Source organism: Aspergillus luchuensis, chromosome 8, assembly GCF_016861625.1.
Source record: "Aspergillus luchuensis IFO 4308 DNA, chromosome 8, nearly complete sequence".
In the NCBI taxonomy this organism is placed as follows: Eukaryota; Fungi; Ascomycota; class Eurotiomycetes; order Eurotiales; family Aspergillaceae; genus Aspergillus; species Aspergillus luchuensis.
This window is the reverse complement of record NC_054856.1, coordinates 468,516-492,186: the sequence shown is the minus strand read 5'-3', so window position 1 is coordinate 492,186 and position 23,671 is coordinate 468,516. Positions and strand designations below refer to the sequence as shown.

Here is a 23,671-nt window from a genome sequence, read left to right as displayed (position 1 = left end):
ACGTACGTACGCACTTTATACCCCTTCCTGTCTTCTTTTTTTTTTTCTTTTTCTTGTGTATTAGTCGCAGCGTTGGCGTTTGGGTTGTTGACTTCACATTTACGCATGTGTATTTATTTTCCTTGTTCTTATTGTCTGTTACTATATTATAGTGGATGTTGGTCTGAAATACATACTGTAGTTACATACATACAAAGCACAGCCAGCATACATGGTGATTTGTCCTAGTATTTTGAGAGTTCCTTGAGTTAGGGTTAAATTCATTATATCTAGGAGATGAAGTCTTGGCAGCGGTTTTAACGGAGTGATAGTGACTAGACCAGAATGAGTTCATGTTACAGGGACGAAGGACAGTCTTGTGATAAAGATGGATGTACGAAGATATAGTATTGTAGAGAATTCTAGCATGTCTGGTATAGGCAGTTAACTGATGATGGGATTAGGTGGTATGGTATGTATTGTTTCGTTCACTCAGACTCATTGGATCATACCAGTTCTGCTTATTATGATTGCTTCAATACCATTATCCATATCCATAATGAGCTATTGTTCAAGATCGATTGAAAATGCTATACTAAACAGCCGAGCTACAATGCAACCACAGTCAATAGTTTTACATATTGTTCAAGAAAGAAGAAATGTATTCTTGGAAAAAATAGAGATAGTAAGAGACATAATGAGAGATGTAGACAAGTTGAAAGCCAATAAAAAACATGCTTGACTGGAGCAAGACATGCTAAACAGATAGACAGACAACAATGTAAGTAATGGTCAGTCAGTAAAGTAGGACGAACATGAAGCAAGTTCGAAGAAAAATGTCAGTTAAAGCAAGGCTAAAACTGTAAGCTAAACGCTGCAAAGACAATGGGGCGCTTTCCATAAGACGTCGTCACTAAGCAGCTGCCAAGTCGTGCGGATTCGTTTCATCTATGAGTCATTCATTCAATAGCGGCGTCTCTCCATTCCAATCATCACTGCGCATGCTAAAGGGGCATGCGAAAGGTTCATCAAGATCAAAGACGGATCGCACGGTAATGTTGAGTATTCAATTCGGTGGGAAGATATGAGAACGAGATAAAGAGATGAAAAGAGATTGAAAGATAGTGGGTTGCCAGAGTTGATTTGTTTTGTAGATTTTTCGATTTTTGGTGTTTCTGGCAATGTTTGTGATACTGTCGATGTTTGTTCAAAGAGTGTATGGAGTTCGGTATGTTGAGATAGAAGATAAGGAAAATCAGAGAGTGTAATGACCATCAACGTGCCTGCGAAACACTCCCCTGACAGGGGAGGTCTTTTTTGTCGTTTGCGGTTTTCTAGATTGCCCCGGAGAGCGTTCCAACAATCATGCTGTATGGGTCAAGAGTAGAGAGGAGAACAAGAACACTGCGTAATAAACGGCGGTTCAGTCCGGTTAAATGAGTCGCGGTTGGAAATTTGGCTCGTACACCTTTGAGCACCGTGGTGTACAGCTGAACCGCTGAAAAAGCAATGTATGCATGTAGAAGCAACTTCAAACCACTTGTTTTTGTTTTTCGTTATTGTAGCCTGTTCTCTTGCGTCTACCATGCAATGTTGCTCCTCAACAAATGCAATGGCTCAGCGCGAGAGAAGCAAGGGCTAAAAAGTCATCAATTCGTGAATGCCGTTTCTGTCATTATATCCTTTGATCAAAATGCGATCAAGATCACGGTAAATCATCCCGGTCATTAGTGTAATAGATCGATGTGACGTTGACACAAGGTGAAACAGAGTTCTAACAATGCAATATGCAATCTATTGCCTCGAGTACGGCATATTCAGGATTTGCCTCCGAATGCGCTCCGCATCGGAGATGCCTTGCTCCGTCGGATCGTAAGGGAGCCGACTAGTCCTTTCTTCGTTCCTCGGTTGACTGTTCGGACTCGTCGGCTGGGATTGTGGTAAAAGCCCGCTTGCGAACGGATCCGAAAGCGAAGGCGCGTGTCGAATGCGTCTCGGTGACGGCGGAACTCGTTTGGGCGTTTCTACCTTGAAAGGGGAGCCCAAGCGCTTGATACTGTCACCACCGAGATTCAGCATAGGATTGGCGATGGGCTTTCCGACCATGGGATCTTCGTCGTTCCGAGAGGACGACGATGGTGGGGAGAACAACTGGTCGAGACCTTTGTGGTTCACTGAACTTATCGTGGCTCCACGGTTGCGAATGCGTATGCGATGCTGACCTAAGTCACTTAGCTTTCCTTGGCGGACAAGGTCTTCTAATTGCACCCGCGTATCTTGTTCTGCTGGCGATTCGCTGGCAGTGGCCACGTAAGGAGCCAGGTGGTGATGGTCAACGTTCGTGAATGGCTCCATGCGGGGCGGAGAACGTAGCCGGGAGCCCGTTACATGGATGGTTTCTCGCCGAGCCCTAGGGGTATGACGCTGAGATCGCTTTCTCGAGGCATTGGGTCCCCAGGTGTTATACGTAAATGGCGATCCTAGCCGTGGCACGGGCTCTTGTCTAGGGGCATTACCAGGATGTATTGCAGGTGGCTCCGGGATGACTTGACGAGGCGCACTAAGTATGGGATTATTGAACCAGTCGCTGTTCATCTCTGGAGGCGAAGAATCTTCCGCTGCCAGCTGAGCCAAAGGCCCAGGTACAGAGCTGGAAACGAGAGACACACCCAGGTCGCGCGTCGCATAGGCTGTGCAGCTACTGGGAGGACCGACAGCCCTGGGGGGTTCACCAGACGGCTGGGACAACAAGTCCAGGGCGGGCGTCGGGCTCCTGGATTGCATCATTCTCTGGTAGTGGGGAGCAATCGAAAACTTCTTTCTACACAGTAGTTTTAGCCTGCGCCGCGTCGATGCTTCTGACTTAGGCCAGGTAGGCTTCACCGCATCCACCTTGGGGGTGGGAGTAGAGTTGCTAGATGGACGTTGGTAGGAAAGCGTGAAGGGAAACTGTCGGTCGAGTCTAAAGCGCCTTCTCTCCCACGTCCGCTTGGCCTCCCGGGCAACACGGTGAGTGACCCCAAGCGGCGGAATGCTGCCCGGAGTCATTTTGAAAGGAGTAATGGTAGGGTCTTGGATGTAGAGCTGGTAAGTGTTCCATAGATGGTTGTCCATGTCCAGGGTCCATCGTTCTTTAGCATGCAACATCCGTGTCTTATTCTTGCGCGTCCGACACAAAGAGGGCGTCTCCGGAGCGGGCTTTGGTGGAAGCTCCAGGTGGAAGAACGGGTCGTATGAATCGCTCTCCATGCTGGTACAGCTTCCACCCGCTGAGCGCCGGGAGCCAAACGTTTCTATCGAGGAGACGGATGAATCTGATGCTTGCGAGCAGACGGAACTCGGGCGTTGGATACTCTCTCCCAGGGCCTGCGGGTCCTCCAGAGACCACGATCCGGTACTTTTATCCTCGATCGGGTCGGGGCGAATCTGAGCGGGAGGGGTTTTCATGGCCAGGCGATCCCGGGGCGGCGCTAAGAAACGGTCATCGCGGGAGGGTACTGCTGGACACGAGGGGCCCGCGAAAGAGTCGTAAGAGGGGACTTCAATCGAAGGTATAGGGACATCGGATGGGTTCGGGTTGAACGTGCTGAGGTCATATTCGGCCTGCGCAAAGACATCGGTCCCCGAGCGGACGCGGGACCTACGTAAGCGGCAACTGGAATGACGAGGAGGAGGCGGTGGCACATCCAGGTGGTGTGAAACGCGCTCTGGTGTGCGAGGCTCACCCGACGAAGAAAAGGTGAAGTTCTTCGGCAGGGTGCGCGATAGGCCGTGTGGTCGACAAGCCATGGTGTGTAGTCCCGTATCGGTTCAACGACGGTTTGCTAGCTAAGACGGGGACAAGTGGTAAGAGGTAAGTGCGTTATCTTGACAATTTGATGCAACTTTCCTATACCACTGTCATGTCGCGAACCTCGAGAGCGATGCGAGAACTGGTGCCTGACGTTCCAAGTTAAGCGCGGACGGAGATAGCCTAGATCGCACGATATTGTCCAATTCGAGTGAAGCGCGCACACGGTATTCAGAGAACAACCAAACTCAACACTGGAAGAGCAAGGGGGAAGAGAAATCCAAGAGCAATAGAAGTAAAGAAATCCGTTTCAGTCAATGGTGCAACGTCTGTGATCGATCTCGGAAGGGTCGTCGACAAGGCGCGCTTAGGGTTTATGGGGGTCGTGAGTCGTAACAGGAGTTGAGGGGAACAAAACAAGAAAAGGAAAAAACACGTCGAGGTGTGAGTGGTCGGATGGGCGAAAGCGATCGAATTCGTATGTTATTCGATGTGACGCGCAACGATGTTGTGCAGCGATGCGCTTTGGGGGTGGAATTGCGAGAGGATCACATCGAACGGGTACCCCAGAGGAGGGAACTATAGAAGATGGGGAGCCGACATTGGCACACGAACACGCCAGACCAACACAAAAGAAAAGGAAAAGGAAACGGAAGGGATGGTCGATGACGAGCGACAAGCTCGATCGGAGAAAAAAGGAGAAGCGACAACGTGGCTGTCGAGAAAGAAGGGGGTGGGATGTAGGGAAGTAACGGAGGGAAAGGAAATAAACGGGGGGTGGTGGAGGGAAGAAGAGAATAATTAGAAGAGGAAGAGCGAGAGGATGAGACAGCCGAGGGGGGGGAAGGGAAGGGAAAGGGAAGCGGTAGGCGCAAGAAGCCGCGAACACTCACTAAAACTCCCAGCATCCAACTGCTAACTAACTAACTAAACTGAACTGAACTGTTAACCAGCGCCTTTTGGGTAGCGGAACTTTGCTGTGGTCTGCTCGGTGGCCGCGACAGGGACGAACTACTAGTCAACTTCCTTCTGGCTCCACCTTTTTTCCCTTCCAGCAGGCCCGGAGATCACCACGTCAAGCCCATCAGGGCACCAAGTGGCCTCGCCGGTGCGCTGTTCACGGGCAACCTTTCCTATTCTCGCTAATCGAGATCGTTGTTCATGATGTTAGTTAGCAGGTCGGGGATGACACACTCTCAACCATGATCATTCTCAAATGCCATAGCTGCCAATTACCATCATGATAAAATCGTGAATCAAACCTGAAGAAAAAAAAATTAATTGATCAGAAAAATGGGGAAAAAATCAAAAAAGGAAATCCAGACAGGGCAATTGGAGAGTCGCGACTGCTCAGGAATGCGGAGAAAGTCGATATGCTGCGTTTCCTCGTGAGCCACTCAGCTGCATTCTCTCTGCCTTCTTTTTTATTTTTCTTATTTTTTCATGCAGCTATTCTTTTTTCTAACTTAATTTTTCTTTTCTGAATTCTTCCTCCAATTTCATTCCCTCGCTTCCTCCTTTTTTTTTTCTCTGTCATTTTTTCCTGTTTTCTGGCCAATGTTGGTTCAACCGGAAGAAAGAGACTAACCAGTAGTACTCTTCTATCCTATTCATCCAGAACAAGAACCTTCGAGCACTCACACAATGGCCGTCAAACTCCCTGGCACACTTTTTTCCTCTCACCCTCTCATTCTCGGGGGCTGGTCCATAGTAAGTGCTGCATCCCTCTAACCGCCTCACCGCGTTGCCCAACGATCCCTCGGGACGGGCAGAGGATTCACGCCTGCAGCCCGTCGACAAATGACAACCATCCTGATGGAGTCGCCCCAGTCGCCCCAACAAGATAGTCCAGAATCATCATAATTAATCTCTTTATATGGAGACACACTAGACTCATCAGTCTGCCGTACCTTTTGCACGGGCTGCAGGACCTGCGATCCAGAACAGTAATAGCTTAGCTTTCCAGTCTAGATCAATTAGACTGGGCTGTGCCTCGTTCATCCGTGAGTTACTATACTTGCAACGTTGCGTTCCCCCCTCCCTCTCCTTGAACTGCAAGGGTACCGACAAAAGGTATCCTCAATGCAGACTGAGTGCAGATGGCTCACTTGATCATTGACCATCCTCGCCAATAATTTCTCTCCATTGCCTTGGAATTCATCACAATTCCCGTGCACCCGGTAGCACCAGCACACTAAGCAGCAATCTCACCTCCAAGGATAAGAGGGAAAAGTGACCTACCTGATCCTTTTTCATCTAAATGTGGCCCCATCGATCTACACGCAACGTTCTCTAGCGAGCAAGACCGACTTCCACCCATGACGGGACCGTGTGATCCAAATCATCCCGGTGGCTGGGAGGGAGGTGATAGAAAAGAAAATAATTGAATAATAAAAAATAAAGAATAAAAGAATAAAGAATCATTTCTCTCCCGCCCCCCAATCAACAATGTTGGCGAACCAGGAATTCGGGGGCGTCCCATCGGTGCTTTCAGCAAGGTGGCCTCGAGTGAGTACCTCGATCAAATTGATCATGGTCATGGTCATGAACTCCAGTCACCTGCAGAAGCGGTTCTCCACCGCCTGGGAACGAATCGAACCCCGACGCACTGGGCATGCATTAGCACCCACCGCCCATCAGCCAGTAGTATCATGCCCAGCTTGGGCATGGAATTGGAAAAGGCACCACCACGCCTCGCGGACGGCCCGAGAATGATCGAAACAGAGGAAAGAAGAGTCATGGAGTGGAATATTCTTTTACGACCTCAATCCACAAAGTGGTCCCAGTACGCTGCTATATACTCCCGTGGTCTTCCTTATCTCTCAATGCCATATTCTCCCTCCTTCAGGAAAGAAATATAGTACTATATTCCCGCAACAAAGCCAAACCGGGCACGGCACGGCACCTAGTATTGAAGCAACACTGCACGTTCATGTCAATCAATTCGCTTATCGCCATTCGTCTCCCCCAATGAACGCGTCAAGGGCGGGGTAAACGCGACTTTAACGCGTCCTGACACGCGCATCCGCGCGTCTGGTAACTGACTGTATTCGCCTCGGTTCCTGCCACTCAGCGCCCGCGACCGCCTGTTTTGGATTTACGTACTAGCGTAAATCTGCCTGCGCCGGGGAAGGTTCCATTGTTCCTGGCTAATCCATACTTTTTTAGTATCGTCGTGCTATACTTTAGACCACACCACTAGTAGTTTACTATTACTACTAACCTACCGTTTAGTTCCAAATCCATCAAGCAACCTAGAAATAGTAATTCAGATGGCTGGGGATGGAGACAACACGGACAGAAAAATTCAAAAAGCACTGATGATATTATAATAATAGCAGTACGCAATGTTATTTTTGGATTGAACAGTGGAGTTGTTGCCCTTTAGGGTGTAGTTTGTTGATATTGTTCTTGACTAGTATGATGTTGATATTGTTGATAATTGTGGGACACGTTAGGATGGATTGATCAAAGTGGATATCAGTACTTTGTACTATTATTTATCGCGGACATAACTAAATCCCGATGTTTTTTGATTGCATGATGGTGGTAAGTACTATGGTAATTGCCGTTTGGGGTCAATAACAACAATGACCGTCCCAGCCTTCTTATTTTTCTATAGACAGTACTAAAATGGCACTGCTCTGGAAAAATGTGCAAATCAATTACGGTAGTACTACTTATCCCAGCAAGCAAGTGCTCATAACTGAACCATCTATGAATAGCTTGTTCACAGTAGGTAGTAATTCCCACCTACGAATACCCACCTACTCCAAACCCATCCTGTAGTCTTTCCATACCATGCAATACCCAAACAAATACTAAACAAAAGTATGGAGTATATGTACATTCCAACCCCAACAAAAAAATTAACATTGAAGATAACCATGCTCGACATATCCGTACACTGGCGTGCGCAGTACTTGCTTGCTTGCTTGTGCTTATACTCTACGCTACTCTAATTTCTATTAACGGTTAACAGGCAGGAAAGATAACGATTCAGGAAAGCTAGTACTAGCTAGCTAGCTAGCCAGCTAGCCTCAGCAGCAGCACGGGGCACTCTTGAACTGTGGTTGTTGTTCGGGCTAGGATCAAAGTAAGCTTGATTTTTGCTGGATCCATGGTTCATGGATATGGTTTATCTAGGATCAGGGGACGGAACGTTGATTTAGTTAGATTTCAACTTCATATGTAGACGAAAAATTAGTAGGATAACTAAACTGTATATATATTCTCGTGTATATTTGATTGATTTGATTCTAGAAAAAAATATAGGTAACTGTAAATTATTGTAGATTACGTATCTAAGTAACATTATCTCGTGTCATCTTCCATATTGATCCATTGTGTCAACTTATCTAGCACCCAATATACTATCATAATACTCACTCGGGGGCAGTATGCCTCTCCCTCGGGTTAGTATTCCCACATCATCAACCAGCCCTAACGATTGACTGTAAGCAAGTTATTTCCATCTCCAGTTCTACACCGCAATCTCCTTACCGCGTATGCGCATCTGCACTATGCACTATTGTGCCCCTGTATGAGAATACACAACATACTATTTACCTATCTACACATCAATCGAACTATTATTACTCAATAGTAAACTACTAACTAGTATCTACCCACGTAAGCGGTCTAGCCTACCTGCACCTGCACCTGCAGATAAATGCAGTGCAGTGGTTCATGTTTCTTTTCTTGCTTACTGCTTACCTATTCCGGAATAACACGTAAGACAAAAACAAACAGCCTTGAACTGCTGGAGACCTTTCCGCCTAGATAGGGTATCTGAGCATGATTCATTCTGCAACTAGACACTCGCCACAACCATCTTAGGAAATACATAGTAGAATAAAGGTGTGACGAATGAAATCAGATCACAAGCTAAGAATGCAGTTAGTGTATGTGTGTGAAGAATAGAACCGGTTTTGTGTATCTGGTGCGGTAATTATTCTCGTCAGCGTCGCCACATTCATCCCTTGCTTCGAAACTGGTTTTTTTCGTGGCCTCGTTGCATATGACTGACTTGTCTTGGATGCATGTGGAGACGCCGTTGGAAAGAACACAAAAAAAAAAGCAAAACAAACCATGTCATAAGGCGACGTGATCTGCTGAGATATGTCTTAGATTTGTTTTGGTCCTTGTATGTGGTTCTCATTGGTTGATCGAGTTGATCGGATATAGGCAGTCTAGTATGTACACAGTACGCTGTACTGGTCGATTTGGTATATACAGGCTTAAGGAAGAAGGACGGATCACGACAGATCAACCTCTGGCTGTCGGGGCTTGAATAGGAATTCCACTGTCGGATCGCAAATTGACTCTGTTCCGTGCATAAAGTTCATCGGTCGCGTTGTGCGGCCATCGGCGAACTTCCAGTCGTATCTCATGAGGAAGTGGATGAGGAGAATCTTCACTTCGTTCGAGGCGAAAAAGCGTCCCGGGCATGCATGCATGCCGTGTCCGAAGCCGAGATGCTCCGGGCTGGTGGTCACGAACTGAAACCGGTGCTCGTTGCCCGGTTCTTGACGCTTCTTGTAGAATCGGAAGCCATCATACGTCTTCGCGTTCGGGTAGAGATTTTCGTCCTCCATGTTGTGCGCCGAAACTGTTACGCTGGCGCCCTTGGGGATGCGGGTGCCGTCGGACAGCATGATATCTCCCATAGCGAGGCGGTTGAGGAAGGCTGTATTTGTATGTCAGAAGAGCCCTAGTTGAGGGTTGAAGCGGGATGGACTGGGCGCTTACCGATGCCGGCGGCGTGCATTCGCTGGGATTCCTTCAGTACGCTATCCATCAGTTTCATCTTGGTCAAGCTGGTCTTCTTCAATCCTCCGTCTTCGCTGACGATAGCGATGATCTCGTCTCTCAGTGGCTGAATGTGCTCCGGGTAGGCTGTCAAGTCGTACATAATGTTCGTGAGGAGGTTAGAAGTCGTGTGGATCGCCGCTAGGGAAAGGCCGACCTGGGAAACAGCGATGTCTATCGGCCGGCCAGCAGCAACCTCCTCGAACCAGTCCAGCGTGTCTGCGTGTGTCCTCGGAGGGTCCTCTTCAGGAAGCTTGCCTTCCCGGATGAGTTTCCTCTTTTCCACCTCACGGTTGATGATGCCGGAAGCGATGCGAATATCTTTCCGGGTCTCACGAGTCGACGGCAAGAACCAGTGGACAAAAGGACGGAGGATTGAAGGGTAGAGTCTAAGGTCACGAGCAGCAACAAAAGCGTGGATGGTATAGTTGACGGAAACGTCCAACCACTGCTTGTCGCGACAGATTTTTTCACCCAGAAACACAAGAGAGGACAGGCGAGCTACGATATGGGAAATCTCCTGTGCAAAGTTGAAGGAGAGCCATTCTATCACTCGTTAGAGGTCGAATATCACCCATGGATGTGAGTAACGTACCCCCAGTGTCCGGAAGCTTTTCATTCATGACGGTAGCTGTCTCCCTTGAAAGTGGAGTGATGAGTTGCCCTGCAAGAAAGTCAGGGTTCTGCTTAGAATTGTTCCCACCGGACCACCTTACCAAGTCCTTGAGTAATCTTCTTATTGATCACTTCAAGGAATATGCCCTCGTGATCTAATCCATCAAACGGCTCAAATCCTGGGATCTTGGATCCAAAAAAGCTCTGCCCATATGTCAGTATTTTCTGTGTACATACCCACTAGTGAGTGGTACATACCTTCTTGTTTGCTTCATTGAAGTCAAGGAGTGGATGGTTCTTGACTTCGTCCACTAGGCTTGGATGAAGGACAATTGTTGGCCGAGCGGAGAAAACAACCTGGAACGATTTTCTACCCTGCAGATATATTAGCTTCCGCCGCTAATGCGTTGTCAGCGCACTTTAATCCATACCTGACTGAAACCCTCAGCGAAGAGCTCCTTTGCAGACGTAACAAATCGTTGCTTGGCTTTTGTGTTTGTGATCTCCCATTTGCTTTTGCCAATTATGGGAATATTCTTGTATGGAAAACTATCTGCTAGTTCATGATAGAAGCTGGAAACAAAGACCAATACTAAGGCCAGTACAACGCCCTGCAAGAGGTGTTGGTTATCGAGGACCTCAAGGATGACTGCCATGGCCGGAGTGGGTAGCGAAAGGCGCTGTGAAAATCATGAAAAAGAGGGGCCAGAATAGAAATCGGCGTTGGAATTGCCCGACTACTTATACGAATATATACTTTTGAAACAACCGAATTTCCCAGGTGCCTTGTCTCCACTCCATCCTCGTCTATGAGGATGGATCATCGAATACGCTTAATACGACGGGAGGATCGGGTGTGAAATGAAAAGCCGCTCATTGACAGCAACAGGGTGGGCCGGAGGGAATGAACCATCTGGGCGACTCAGGACGAGGGATGGATATCGGGTCTCCCTTTCGCCGAGTTGTGATTGACACAAAGGTTACCCAAGGAGGAATGTCGGTTGGGAACCCCCGTCGTATCGTGGTTGGAATACGTTCGCTTTGCGACGGAATACGGCAAACATAGTCAGAATCAGCCGGTTGGTCTAGCCTGCTCCATGGTGAGCATAAATCATGGCTGTGCTTTATGTGTGACTGCGACCTGTTCTCATCTGGTTAGTCAAATGCCATTCCACTTCATCGTCAGATGCTTCGATTTGTCTATTCGTTCATTCGTTTCTTCGTTTGCCTCCATCCGGGGATACGCTAAACCATATTCGGACCACGTATTGGCGCATCGCGGGGGATGCCTGAACACCTTAAATCTTCGCTGAACCGCAAAGTGCTGACCAAAAACAATTTAGCTCAAGGATCGGAGGGTATCTGCTGTGTCTGTGTTGTGTCTGTGATGTGTCTGTGTTCTCGTGAGTGCATCATTATGAGTCTATTCCAGTCACACAAGTCAATCCAGACCGTGGGCCATTCAGAGGGACCAGAAACTAAGTGCGGGTGATCAACCGCGACCGGCCCGTATACGGAAAGTCGTTGGTGATGAATGGCATCCAAACAGCTGCAAACGATGGCCGTAGAATGAGTTAGCAGACATCCTCATCGTCGAAGAGAAGAACAATGAAGACTCAGGGAGACACGGAAGCAGGAAAAGAGATTGCGGCCGGCGAGAAAGACACGATGCGACGAAGCCTTATCTCGTGACGCCAAGACAATGCGGGGAAAGCTGCCCTTCAAGACCCAACTGGTCGGTCTCTTTCTCATTACAACCTCATCGCCTGGTTTGACTTTCTGGACCGTGGTGGCTTGGAAGCCGGTCGGATCGAGTTCTCTAGCTGCTACCTGCTCTTCTTCGATGACTGGCCTTTGTTAACCCCCAACATTCTTTCTCGGTACTTCTGTAGGGATAGTCGTGCTTATCATGGGAGATTACGGGCCCGGAGTGTCGTCGCTCACGGCACAGTCACCTGGGAATCCGCCTGTCTCTGGTACAGATCAGGATGAGATTTCAGTTCTTGTAACAGGCTTTGGGGTAAGCTTTCAACTTCTATGCCGTCTTCCTAATATCGCAGCTCACATGTTCTACAGCCATTCAAGTCTAACCTAGTGAACGCCTCATATCTGATAGCCTCATCACTACCACCCTCGTTCACCTTCTCACCTGCCTCTTCAGACGGCTCTGACTCTGTTTCCCACCGGGTTTCAATAAATGTCCATCCTTCACCCATACCCGTTGCATACTCCACGGTGCGGACGACACTTCCTGTCATTCTCGATGACTATGCAAAGACGCATGGGGGCCGACGTCCAGACATTGTAATTCACATTGGCATAGCAGCAATGAGGAATTACTACTCCGTGGAGACGCAGGCCCACCGTGACGGGTATTTGATGTCTGACATCAAGGGCAGATCCGGCTACGAGGATGGGGAGAAGCTATGGAGGGAGCTCGACTTGCCACTGGTGCTTAAAGCTGGCCCTTCAGAGGGACACGCCTCGGAGAAGAAACGCCTCAGCCCCCGGCCCCCAGACGATGACTTTCTAACAGCATGGAAGTCCTTTTGCCCTCCGGAAACCGATGCGCGGGTCTCCACTGATGCTGGACGCTATCTCTGCGAGTTCATCCTGTACACCAGCTTGGCACTGGCGTACCAGGCGGATAAGGATCGCAATGTTACTTTCTTCCATGTTCCTGCGTCATGCTTGGATGAGGATATAGAGACGGGCAAGGAGGTTGCCGTCGCGCTGATCAAGGCTCTTGTGACTAGCTGGAGTGAGCAGCAACACAGCGTTTCTTAGCATATGAATGGCTTTCTAAATTTTGGAGTCGTGACATTGAGTGATTACTAGCAGCTTTGGTTTATCGGTGGTTCTATCTGATTATATAGTTTTGGTTATATTTGCATCATTGATACGTGTGAGCGCCTGATGGTCATGATTGCATCACACCTAGCGCCGCACATTTCGAGCATAAGGATTGTCGGTATATAATCACCATACTTTGATTATTGGTGTTGTATTTGTGTAAGATAGAACCAATTTAGAGTATATTCTCACGCCTTATAAGAACAAGCTCAACTTAAGCTATGCGGCCGTTAGCGTAATGCGATTTGATATCCCGTTGGCGGAATAAGAATGGCAGTTGCGGATATTGCGGTTATCTTATCGCTCTTATCGCCCGTTTCCCTGCGCAACTTTCTTTGTCTCTCTTTGTTCTCACTTTCTTCCACTTCCTCTTCTTAAACTACACACTGACTCACACAGCAATGAAAGCACCAAACAATCCCTAACAACCCACACGCAATTGACGAACTCATAAAATAATAGCCACAATGGAAACATCCACCCTCCTCCTCCTCACCACCCTCACCATCCTCCTCCTCCCCTTCCTCCTCTCCCCCAAGGCCACCCACATCCTCAAACACAACCTCAACCTCCTCCGCCACCACCACCCCAAACCTACCACCATCCACTCCCTCTACATCTATCCCATAAAATCCTGTCGAGGGATCCGTCTCCCCCAGACAACCCTACACAAGCACGGCCTCTCCCTCGACCGCCGCTGGATGTTCATCGACGCAAAAACCAACCAATTCCTCACCATCCGACAAGACTCGCGCATGACGCTCATCACAACAGCCCTCTCCGCGGACTCCTCCCACCTGCTCATCTCCATCCCCTCTTTCTCCAAGGACAAGGAAATTTCCCTCCCGACAAACCCTACTCCCGATTGGCTCGCGCAACATACTACACTCGAACACGTCACGATCTGGGACACAGTAACAGATGCCTATGCGTACGGACCTGACGTCAACGCTTTCTTCAGTGATTTTCTCGGCCGAGAGGTGAAGCTAGTGTATAAGGGCCCTGAGCGCCGCATTTTGCGCGGGAACGGCGCCCCCGAGATTCTGGGTAGAGAGCAGGATACTTATTTCCCGGATGTGCATCCGGTGTTGATTGCTTCGGCGGCGTCGATTGAGGAGTTGAATGCGAGATTGGTGAAGGGTGGGAATGAGGCTATTACTATTGAGAGGTTCAGGCCGAATATTGTGGTTACGGGGGATGTGCCGTGGGAGGAGGATTCGTGGAAGGTCGTGCGGATTGTAGGGAATGATAAGGATGGGAAGAGGGGAGATGGGGCAGTGGAGTTGGATGTCGTGGCTCGGTGCGCGAGATGTCAGGTTCCGAATGTTGATCCTGATACCGCGGAGAAGCATCGTCGGCAGCCGTGGGATACGCTTATGAAGTATCGGCGTGTGGATGAGGGAATTAAGTTCAAGCCTTGTTTTGGGATGTTGAGTGCCCCGAGGCAGGAGGGGAGGGTCGAGGTGGGTATGGGCTTTGAGGTTGTGGAGGTTACCGATGGACATCGGTATATTAAGGGTTTTTGAAAGAACTATATAGAACTCGGTGGGTGTTGGTAACCGTTATGTGATGTCTATAACTTAGTATACTAGGGGGGAGATTGTGTATATATTACAATCAATGTTATTGGGACTGGTCCCAATCAATCTAACTAATAGCCCATCTATACAGTAAGTTCCCCGTAGCAGCTAATTCTTCATCTGCTTGCTACTCGACACACACCAATTGTTCCAATCGGTAAAGAACGACGGCTGCACATGACACTTCTTACTGATGAGCTGCGCCTTTCTCGTCTCACCATAAACATCCACCACCCCAGCAATCGTCTCCCTATCATGCGCCACCAGCGTCTTCACCACCAACAAACTAGCCTGACTGCACGCCGACGCATGCGCCGGCGGCCCACTATGCGTCGCCTCGGTATGAATCGACTTCAACAGCTCCCAGACCGGCTCGATCTCATCATCCAGCTTCGGCAGCGCCGCGCCCTTGCAGTGCTTAGTGTACTCGCGGAGCACATTAGCAGCCTTATTCGAGATCTGCTTGACAGTGGAGCGACGGGTAAGGCGCAACAACGGCAGAAGGAGATCAAGTGCCAGGATCTTGGAGTGGCATTTCTTGACGTAAATTTCGAGCAGGTCGAGAACGCGGTTCTTGAAGTTGATCATGTTCTCTTTGGCGTCCTTTTTGTCCTTCTTTTGACCGAGGGCGTCGCGTCGCGCTTTGAAGACTTTCACGAGTTGCGTGTCGATTTCTTCCATCTCGTCGTCGTTCATATCGGCGTCGGAGCCTTCGGAGTCGTCTTCGTTGAGGTCTTTGTCGGCGCGGTGGGTGCCCAGCGCCTCGGCGAGCTTGGCTTCGAAGATCGCTTCTTCGAGGTCGTTGCCGCTGGATTCGTTGTCGTCTTCGTCTTCGTCGTCACTTTCGTCGTTGTCGGAGTCGGAGCCGGCCTCGCCGTCGATGACTTCGACGTCGCTGTCGTCTTCTCCGTCGACATCCATCATGTCCTCGTCGCCTTCGTCGTCTTGCTGGTCGAACATTTCTTGCTGTCCGGCAAGACTCTCTTTCGCTTCCAGGATCTGAGATGGGATGTTAGTGGGGATTGTGAGGGAGTGGGGGTTATGGACATACCGAGGTCAACGACTCCAGGCCGTTCTCTGTAATGCTGTCGGCGAAAGCACCAAAGACTTGCTCACTCATGCGGCGGAAAAGCTGGGACTGCTTGGATGCGAAACTCAGCAGGATTTCCACCAGGGCGTCCGAGGCGTCAGAGGTCTCCTCCTTCTTGGACTTCTTGTCGCCGAAAATCTTGGTGTAGCAGAAGTCGAGTTCCTCCAGCATGGAGGCGGCATCGGCGTCACCGTTGTACACTTGCAGAATAGTCAAGGAGTACAGCAGCTTGAAGGCATCGATGCTGGCCTTGTCACCCTTCTCCTATTATGGGTTAGTAATGGATGGTGGCTATGTCGACGATAGACTTACCATATTGGCGAGCTTCTTCAGTGACTTGAAGGCGTTCTTCACGGCGTCCTGAATCGTATCGTCCATGTTGATGATGAACTTTCCGTGCTCCCCAGACTTGACAGCGTCACGGATGTGGCGAACAACGACGTACGGAACGCCCGCGTACTTTTGCGTAGCGATGAGACTGTTGATACAGGAGTTGATACGGCTCCGGAAGAGCTCCTGTGTCTGCTCCGTCACAGGGGGAGTGACGGACTGGTCCCGGCCTTCTTCCGCGGGCTTGAAGTAGGCGAACCGAACGAAAGCAAAGAGGATCTTCTCAAGGATCTTCTGCATGCCATCCTCGTCGTCGCTGGCCGAAGCCCGCGCACGGACAATGGACAGGAGGAGACCGGCCAAGAACTGGCGGCTCGACGCAGCAGCCTTGCTGTCAGTCGTTCCCGGGGATGCAATGAGGGACTCGAAGAGCGGAACGATCTGCTTCAGAGCGGCCAAGTTGGCTTCAGCGACAATCTTCTCCACGGTCTTCGTTTTGGTTGCCTGGTCGAAGTTCACAGACCCGGTTGAGCTCATGAGACCATGCACAGAAGCGGCGGCAAACTCGGGCTCCTTGGACACACGTGTCTGGACGGCCTTTGCGACCTTCACGGCCATGCGGTGTAGGTATCTGTCTTCGACAGCAAGCTGGTTCATCAGACACCTGACGAGGTTCTTGGTAAACACGAGGGAAGCCAAGCTCAGGGGAGATTCGTTGATGACCTTGTTGAACAGAAGGAAGCCCCAGTATTTACGTTCCTCTGAGGATGAAGAGGCGAAGAGGCCGTCTGGACAATAATGTTAGATAGATGCCACCACAACTGAGGGAGAAACTCACTGTCGACAACTTCCGTCCAGAAGTCAGCGAAGCTGATACGGGATGAAGAACCCTTCGACTTGCTCTCCTTTGTCGGAGCATCGGCAAGTCTGCTGATGACAGTGTCCCAGGCAAAGTGAAGCTTTGAGTTCCAGACTCCAGTCGACTTTGCCTTGTTTCCGCCTTCACTTTCGGAATCAGCAGAGGAAGACTCCTTCATGACCTTGGCCAGCTGGTTCCTCTCCTTTGCGTCCAGAGGATCATCGTGCTTCCAGACCTTACTGGGGAACTTTACTTCCGGGAACAGGTCCTTGGCAGCGAGCCAGATGGCCACTCCCTCTGGGGTGCGTGCAAGATCGTTCGAGCACAGACGCTCAAGTGCGGATTCCAGGAACTTAGCATCAGCCTTCTGGGCCGCAAGTTCGTAGATGCAGCGATAGATGATCCAGCCGCACTCCTCCCGGATCCAGGGCTTCTTCTTGGCCAGTTCAAACACCAGGTCCAGGAGCTTAGTCCACTCGTTGAATGGAGCGTTGGGCTTGAACAGAATGGAGGACTTGATGATAGCCTCAGCACCAAACAGACGACCGAAATAGTGGTCTCTTTGTTCCTGTAGCGTAAAGTAAGCATTGCATTATAGAAGAAGATGTGACCTAGATAAGGATATATTTACCTGACCAGACTCACCACCAGAAGCATTAGACTGCGACTCCCAGATGTTCATGACAGTCGAGATATTCAGTTCAGACGACTCGCGGGGAGCTCCAAAGACCTGAGACAGAACCTCAGTCAATGCAATAGAGAAGCCAATTCTGGCGGCTTTGCGACTACTGCATAGACCACGGAAGAGTCTCTGCAAGGTTTTTTTGATCTGCTCATCGGCGGGGTTCTTGTCCGAAGTGAACTGAGATACCAGGGCTTGGGCAGCCTTCAATCTGATCTCGTCCTTCTCATTAGCGAGGTCTTCATAGATCTCGACCAATTTGGTGTCGACGTTGACCGGCTCACGGCGCCGCTTTTTGGACGCGGCATTGTTTTGCGCCATTGCGGGGAATGAAGGATTGAAAACTTCCACGCCACTAATTAGATGTATTGGAATGATTCACAAATGATGAATCAATCATAAGACAGTCGCTGGACAGACCCACGACGACTGGGATGCAGGAGTTGCTTGCGATTCCGCTTCCGAAAATTTATGAGGCGATTGGCTTAATCGGGTTAGCGCGCCCCGGACGGCTTGGCTCTTTACATAACCCAACTTATACTCATAACTCACTATACTACACTATCTATTGCTGTGTTTGTACCCGTTTAAATCGGAATAACATGGCTATGATTTAAGTCACAATATTTATCTGCTTTATGTGTGGGTCTTTACTGAAGAAGGTCTGGGGTATGATGCGAAAACACTTTGCGTGCTCTTGAATTGCTGTTATCTTATCGCACCTCATATGATGCCTCTATATTGAATGCCCCAGTATATCGAACCGCTATCAACTACTCTGTAGTTGTAACTCACACATGAGAAAGCTTAGGGTGTTGCCACATCATTTCCGGTAGTTTCAGGGTAAGTGACTGAAGGGTCATTGGTGCCGCCGTTGTTCATGCCATGATATTTCAGGTCGGGGTAATCCCCTTGATAAAGAAGGCTCTTTGGCCTAGAGAAATTTAAATGAACTTCATTGATGCTATTAAGGTTTATAGTGTTTCTTGATTGGTCTTGGGGTTTGCATATTTGTCTTCCAAATCCGCCTTACGTTCAAGCCCTTTTTCGTAACTGGCAATCCCCAGCGCTTCATCCATTTTGACTGCATCAACTGCTCTGCCGTGGCTATCTCACCTGGCTCATATCTTAGCATTGGCCACATTGTACCAGGTCAAGGTTGGAAGGAGGACTTTGGATAAAGACCGCGCGCCGGAGATCTCCCATATGGTACAGACTGATGTCCATATGCTTGAGGGAAAGGAGAATGGCTTGCTGGAAAACCTATTCTCTGGTGGCTGAAGGAAGAATATGGTTTCTGATAATACTCGGGCCTTTTTGTATGGGTTCCAAGACATTCCAAAATTACACAAAGAGATCTCTGTCTCTTTGAGATGAAGTTCTTGACTTTATACGCCAAACCAGGTCTCAAAGAAAACCCTAACAAGTACGCGGTCTGAAAGAACATTCCCATCATCGCGGATAATGGGCTCCGACTCTGGCTTTCCATATCTCGGTACGATTTTAGCGTGGAAATCGTATATATTGCCTTCGGAAACTCGACTAGAACGTTTCCTAGATGAGAATATTGATAAGATGATTAATCGGTCTATACGGCTAGGAGTGTGTAATAACTACATATCGCCATGGGCAATATTTTCACTATGAAGAAAAGCAATTTCACGAATGAGTTGATTGATTATTGACTGCGCAAGCTGGGCTGAAAAACGCTCAATCCCTAAAGACTCCTTCGCGTCCAACGAGCTCATTCGAGCTGGATAGTGAAACAGCATCTATGCCTCCCAATGGGGCCAGCAACCCAAAACTCGTCGAGGACAGGCGGAAAATATCCCCTCCAGGCTTTTATGATGACGCTCTTAGGTAGCGAAGCAGACCAGGTTCATCTGTGTTGCCACTGGAAAACGCAATGATGACTTTCACGGCGACATATCTGGAATTTCGTAGATCGCGGGCCAGCCATATAGTGGAGTGTCCTCCATGCCCAGGCTTATGAGCCAGTCGATAGCGGCCTTCTGTCAATCTATCTCCGACCTGGAGAGAATGATAGCTCCGGGACAATATAAGTTTAGCTCCTCCACATTCTCAATGAGCTGATATGGGCTCTCAAGGGAAAATAAAATAATAAATAAAAAATAGAAAATAAAAATCTTAGGCGTGGTATGCAGTGGGCTTGTCAATGAAGACATTATATGGGTTTTACCGATGTGCTCTTAGTTGAAAATAAGTACACGCAGCTGTCCATAGTAGCATCTTGCTAACAAACGATTGTCGCGCATAGATGCCCGACGGAGGTTCGTCGGTGGATAGGATGGTGACGCTCAGAATATTGCATTGCTTTTTCCCTTTGTAGTATCTTTCATCAATGCTTAGTGATGGCCTGTTCCACAAGGATTGGTGACGCACCGGAGAAAGGAAACAGCCATTTCTTATGGAGCCAGGAGATAGGAACCTGCCTCATAGACTAGTTTCTTTTTTAAAGTTATTCTGATGGAGTGAGCTTGCTCAGTCTTGTGAATCCATGGTATCAGCCAATGATAAAGGGGTAAGGGACTTTTCGATCTTTAAGTTCCTATATGCGAAAATTCGTTCTTTCCCGCCCATTGATGTCTTTAAGATGCCTTTTCATTGTGACGCAACCGTCAAGATAGATTGCCTGAGCCTAACTTGTTCACAGTGAAATACCGCTCTCTCGGGACAATGGAAGTATTGTCATTGAAATCAGTCATTTCATGGTTCTTGCCGTTGCAGTGGATGAGATTTGACGAACCCAATTAAACTCTTGAGCCATGCTACAGGGGATATATAGACTTGCAACATTTCAAGTCCAATCCTTGCCTCAACCTTTCACTCCCCCCTTCACAGACTATACACTCATATTACTCCTCGCTAGCTTGTCAACGAACCTAACGCGTATCCACAATGAGTTCAACTACGAGTCTTGACTTCATTCCTGCGGAGCTTATCGTCTGCATAGGCGATTTCCTGGAACCACCATCACTGGCCGCCTTTGCCCGTACTGCAAGGCGATATTTACAACTTTTGACGCCCCAGCTTCTATCTCAATGGCTCCTGCGCGGATGTTACAAGTGCCATTGGTTCGCTTGGAAGCACATTAAGCATTGGAAATCCCCTTATATCATTGAATACTTCGAAAAGTCCCTGTCTGATATATGTCGGGCTTACTGTTGTCAAACATTGCTGCACCGATTTGCACTTGGAGGTAACTTGTGCCTTGTGAAGCTCATGTTATCTAGGGGCGCAAACGTCAACGCGCGAGATAAGCTTGAAAATACACCCTTGCATTGGGCTGCCAATGAAGGACATCTGCATGTTGTTCAGGCTTTGATTGAAGCCGGAGCAGATGCCAATGTCGAGGACGAGAACGGCCATACGCCACTGGAGACAGCCATAGAAGGCAAGAAGTCGGCCGTGGTCCGATACCTGCTCGACTCTGTCCAATACGCCCAGGAAGCCATTATGAGAGTGCTCGGTGACGAGATGATGGAGGATTGCACAAACACAGATATCCCCACAATGATCTTTCATGCTCTCAAGGATTCTGGCTATGATTTCAGCTCGGCTGACGCTAGCTCTGAGGGATTTCTCCTTTCAGCCACCTCATCAGAAGATATCACACTTGTGCAGCTTTTGCTCGCTGACGGCTCTGACCCTTTTCAAACAAATGGGTCGGGGGAAACAGCCTTGTTCATTGCCTGCTCTCAGGGTAACATAGAACTGGCAAGGCTGCTAATAAGCGCAATGCAAGCTGCTGGCGGTGACCCCTTCATAGCAAATGGAGATGGTATGACGCCACTTCTCCAAGTCATGGAACATTATCAAGTGAACCTGGATCTCCTCAAACTACTTCTAGACTCCGGAGCATGTGTAGATGCTTCGAATGAGTCTAGGATCCGAAAAATCGCGCTGAAGGGCTCTAAGAGTGTTTTTGAGCTACTTCTTGACCGTGCACCTTCCTTATGGACATCGGACGCATTAGAATCATGTCTCCTGACGTATTTATTCGATTTGGCAGTATCACATGACACAGATACTGATTATAATTTCAAAGCTACAGCCAGGATTCTAAAGCTGGCCAAATCTGGAAGGGTGAAAGTCGATGTATCCAGCTCAAAGAACTCACTATTCAAGCATACACCGCTCTACTTCGCATGTCAGATTACGTACGATCAGACTCGGGCTTCTGGCATAATTCGCTCTTTGCTCGAGGCAGGGGCAGATGTTGACATACCGAACGGCATTGGCCGAACACCTATTCACAATATCCTGAAAACATCCAGGGACTATCAGGATCGTGAGCTTATATTGACGATGTTCAAATCCAGCAAAAACACCAACCAGCTCAACGAGGTTGGCGAGAGCTATCTACATCTTGCAGTCAAGGATAACCACCCACGTGCTGTACAGCTGCTGTTGAGCAAAATGAGCAAGAATGCCATGTTTGCCGGTAATAATGCCGGCGATAATGCGCTGCACTATGCTATGGAAACTGGAAATACCTCTATAATTCAGCAGCTTCTAGCCGCCGGTTTCGATGTTAATGCCAAGAACCGGTGGGGAGAGACGGCTTTACACCGTGTGTCACGCTCTAGATATACGCATTCTATTGTGTCATGTATTATGTTGCTGGCTGAGGCTGGGGCAGACATGAATATACTAGACAATTTTGGAATACCACCTATTCATCTTTCGACGGAGCAGGGGAGTCACGAAGTGATTGAGGCTTTTCTGGACAAAGGCGCTTCTGGGCATGAAGGTTGCAAGATTTGTAACGACCGCATAGAAGCAGTCAGGGAGTTGAATGAGGAAAGTGAATATTGAAGTGAGATGCTTGTTTTCTATGCTTCATTGTGTGGGGTACAGGACAGAACAAAAGACGGCATTGTTGTGGCGCCATCGTCAAGAAATACACTCTGGTCGTCAGTTTCTTTTATTTTAATTATGCTATTTGTCTGAGCAACAGTGTGGTATATTTGGGTATGGCTATCTGAGGCTTTTTCCACGTCTTATCTCTTATAGCTAGCAGGAGACTAAACATAATCTTGAATAGTAGTCTGATCTACATGGATAGGGCTGTGCACAATTGACAACTCAGATTATATATATAGTAGTAGTATTCATGCTGATTGAGGAAATAACATAAGAAATATCTTTACTCCACTTTATCTTCTGCTTGCTTTGTGAACAGAACGAAACAAGGAAGCAGCATAATATAAAGCCATAATGACTGCTTCTTCATAGTCAGTGGTATAAGTAGGGCAAGAATATATAGTACTAGTACCTGTAGTGAGACTCTTTCCATTATGAACAAGTTATATATACTAGCACTAGTAGCAATATATATTTTATGCAGACTTATGATTGATCTGCGTATCTACGACAAATGGTATATATACAGACCAGCAAGTCAGTACTTGATGAGCAGTCTATGCTACTATATGGATAACCTCTATAACGCTATATCACGACATGCCACCTCTACGAGAACATTTTCAGCAGGGCAAAAGAAGCCCGTTCTTGTTTACTAGTATTATATCTTTAAGAAAGATCCTCTATACGCCCTCTAATATCATTACTACCAAATATATATCTACCAGGCACTCACTTTGTTCCCTATTCCCATCATCCAATGTTGCGCGCCAACCAGTAGACCAGAAATGATATATCGCGTCTGTCTAGACAGCAAACAAAGATATATTTTCCAACATTTAACAACCAAATACCAACATCTCCAACACCAATCTCAATTACCGACTTTCATTATTGCCTACTCTCAGATCATAAACATCTACACCTTTACCCCCCTTAGAATACATACACCCCATACCCGATCCCCAATTCCAACCCCAAATCTGCCACGTAACTCCTATACCAACCCACCAAAAGACCCGCCATTCCTTCCCTTCCCTGCTACGTGCGGATCTTCATATATTATGAATGGGGGATAATGAATCCCCTGCATTCTCAATGGACGACTGGGGCCGGCGGTTTAGCCGCCGATAAACAAGCGACGCATCCTTTTTCCTCTTACTTGATTATAGGCTAAAGTACCGATTCTATCGAT

The 23,671-nt window shown here is 48.3% G+C and overlaps 6 protein-coding genes across 6 annotated transcripts; 3 read left to right on the top strand and 3 right to left on the bottom strand.

The window, feature by feature from the left end:
• Positions 1-1,773: 1,773 nt before the first annotated feature.
• AKAW2_80168S (uncharacterized protein) lies at positions 1,774-3,768 on the bottom strand (the record flags this gene model as incomplete). The annotated part of the gene is made up of 1 exon (XM_041681159.1): positions 1,774-3,768. The coding sequence occupies one exon, from the start codon at positions 3,766-3,768 to the stop codon at positions 1,774-1,776; it is 1,995 nt and encodes a 664-aa protein (XP_041548129.1).
• Positions 3,769-9,027: 5,259 nt separating this feature from the next.
• AKAW2_80167S (cytochrome P450) lies at positions 9,028-10,851 on the bottom strand (the record flags this gene model as incomplete). The annotated part of the gene is made up of 6 exons (XM_041681158.1): positions 9,028-9,458; positions 9,521-10,126; positions 10,176-10,244; positions 10,297-10,399; positions 10,454-10,570; positions 10,627-10,851. 6 exons carry the CDS (start codon positions 10,849-10,851, stop codon positions 9,028-9,030), a joined length of 1,551 nt encoding a protein of 516 aa, XP_041548128.1.
• Positions 10,852-12,104: 1,253 nt separating this feature from the next.
• On the top strand, positions 12,105-12,982 carry AKAW2_80166A (putative pyroglutamyl peptidase type I; the record flags this gene model as incomplete). The annotated part of the gene is made up of 2 exons (XM_041681157.1): positions 12,105-12,215; positions 12,272-12,982. 2 exons carry the CDS (start codon positions 12,105-12,107, stop codon positions 12,980-12,982), a joined length of 822 nt encoding a protein of 273 aa, XP_041548127.1.
• Positions 12,983-13,515: 533 nt separating this feature from the next.
• Positions 13,516-14,574, top strand: AKAW2_80165A (MOSC domain-containing protein; the record flags this gene model as incomplete). Its single annotated transcript, XM_041681155.1, has 1 exon — positions 13,516-14,574. The coding sequence occupies one exon, from the start codon at positions 13,516-13,518 to the stop codon at positions 14,572-14,574; it is 1,059 nt and encodes a 352-aa protein (XP_041548126.1).
• A 162-nt stretch (positions 14,575-14,736) lies between these two features.
• On the bottom strand, positions 14,737-17,910 carry POL5 (DNA-directed DNA polymerase POL5; the record flags this gene model as incomplete). The annotated part of the gene is made up of 5 exons (XM_041681154.1): positions 14,737-15,627; positions 15,680-15,982; positions 16,031-16,836; positions 16,887-17,475; positions 17,539-17,910. The coding sequence occupies 5 exons, from the start codon at positions 17,908-17,910 to the stop codon at positions 14,737-14,739; spliced, it is 2,961 nt and encodes a 986-aa protein (XP_041548125.1).
• Positions 17,911-20,508: 2,598 nt separating this feature from the next.
• On the top strand, positions 20,509-22,428 carry AKAW2_80163A (ankyrin repeat domain-containing protein; the record flags this gene model as incomplete). The annotated part of the gene is made up of 1 exon (XM_041681153.1): positions 20,509-22,428. The coding sequence occupies one exon, from the start codon at positions 20,509-20,511 to the stop codon at positions 22,426-22,428; it is 1,920 nt and encodes a 639-aa protein (XP_041548124.1).
• Positions 22,429-23,671: the final 1,243 nt, after the last annotated feature.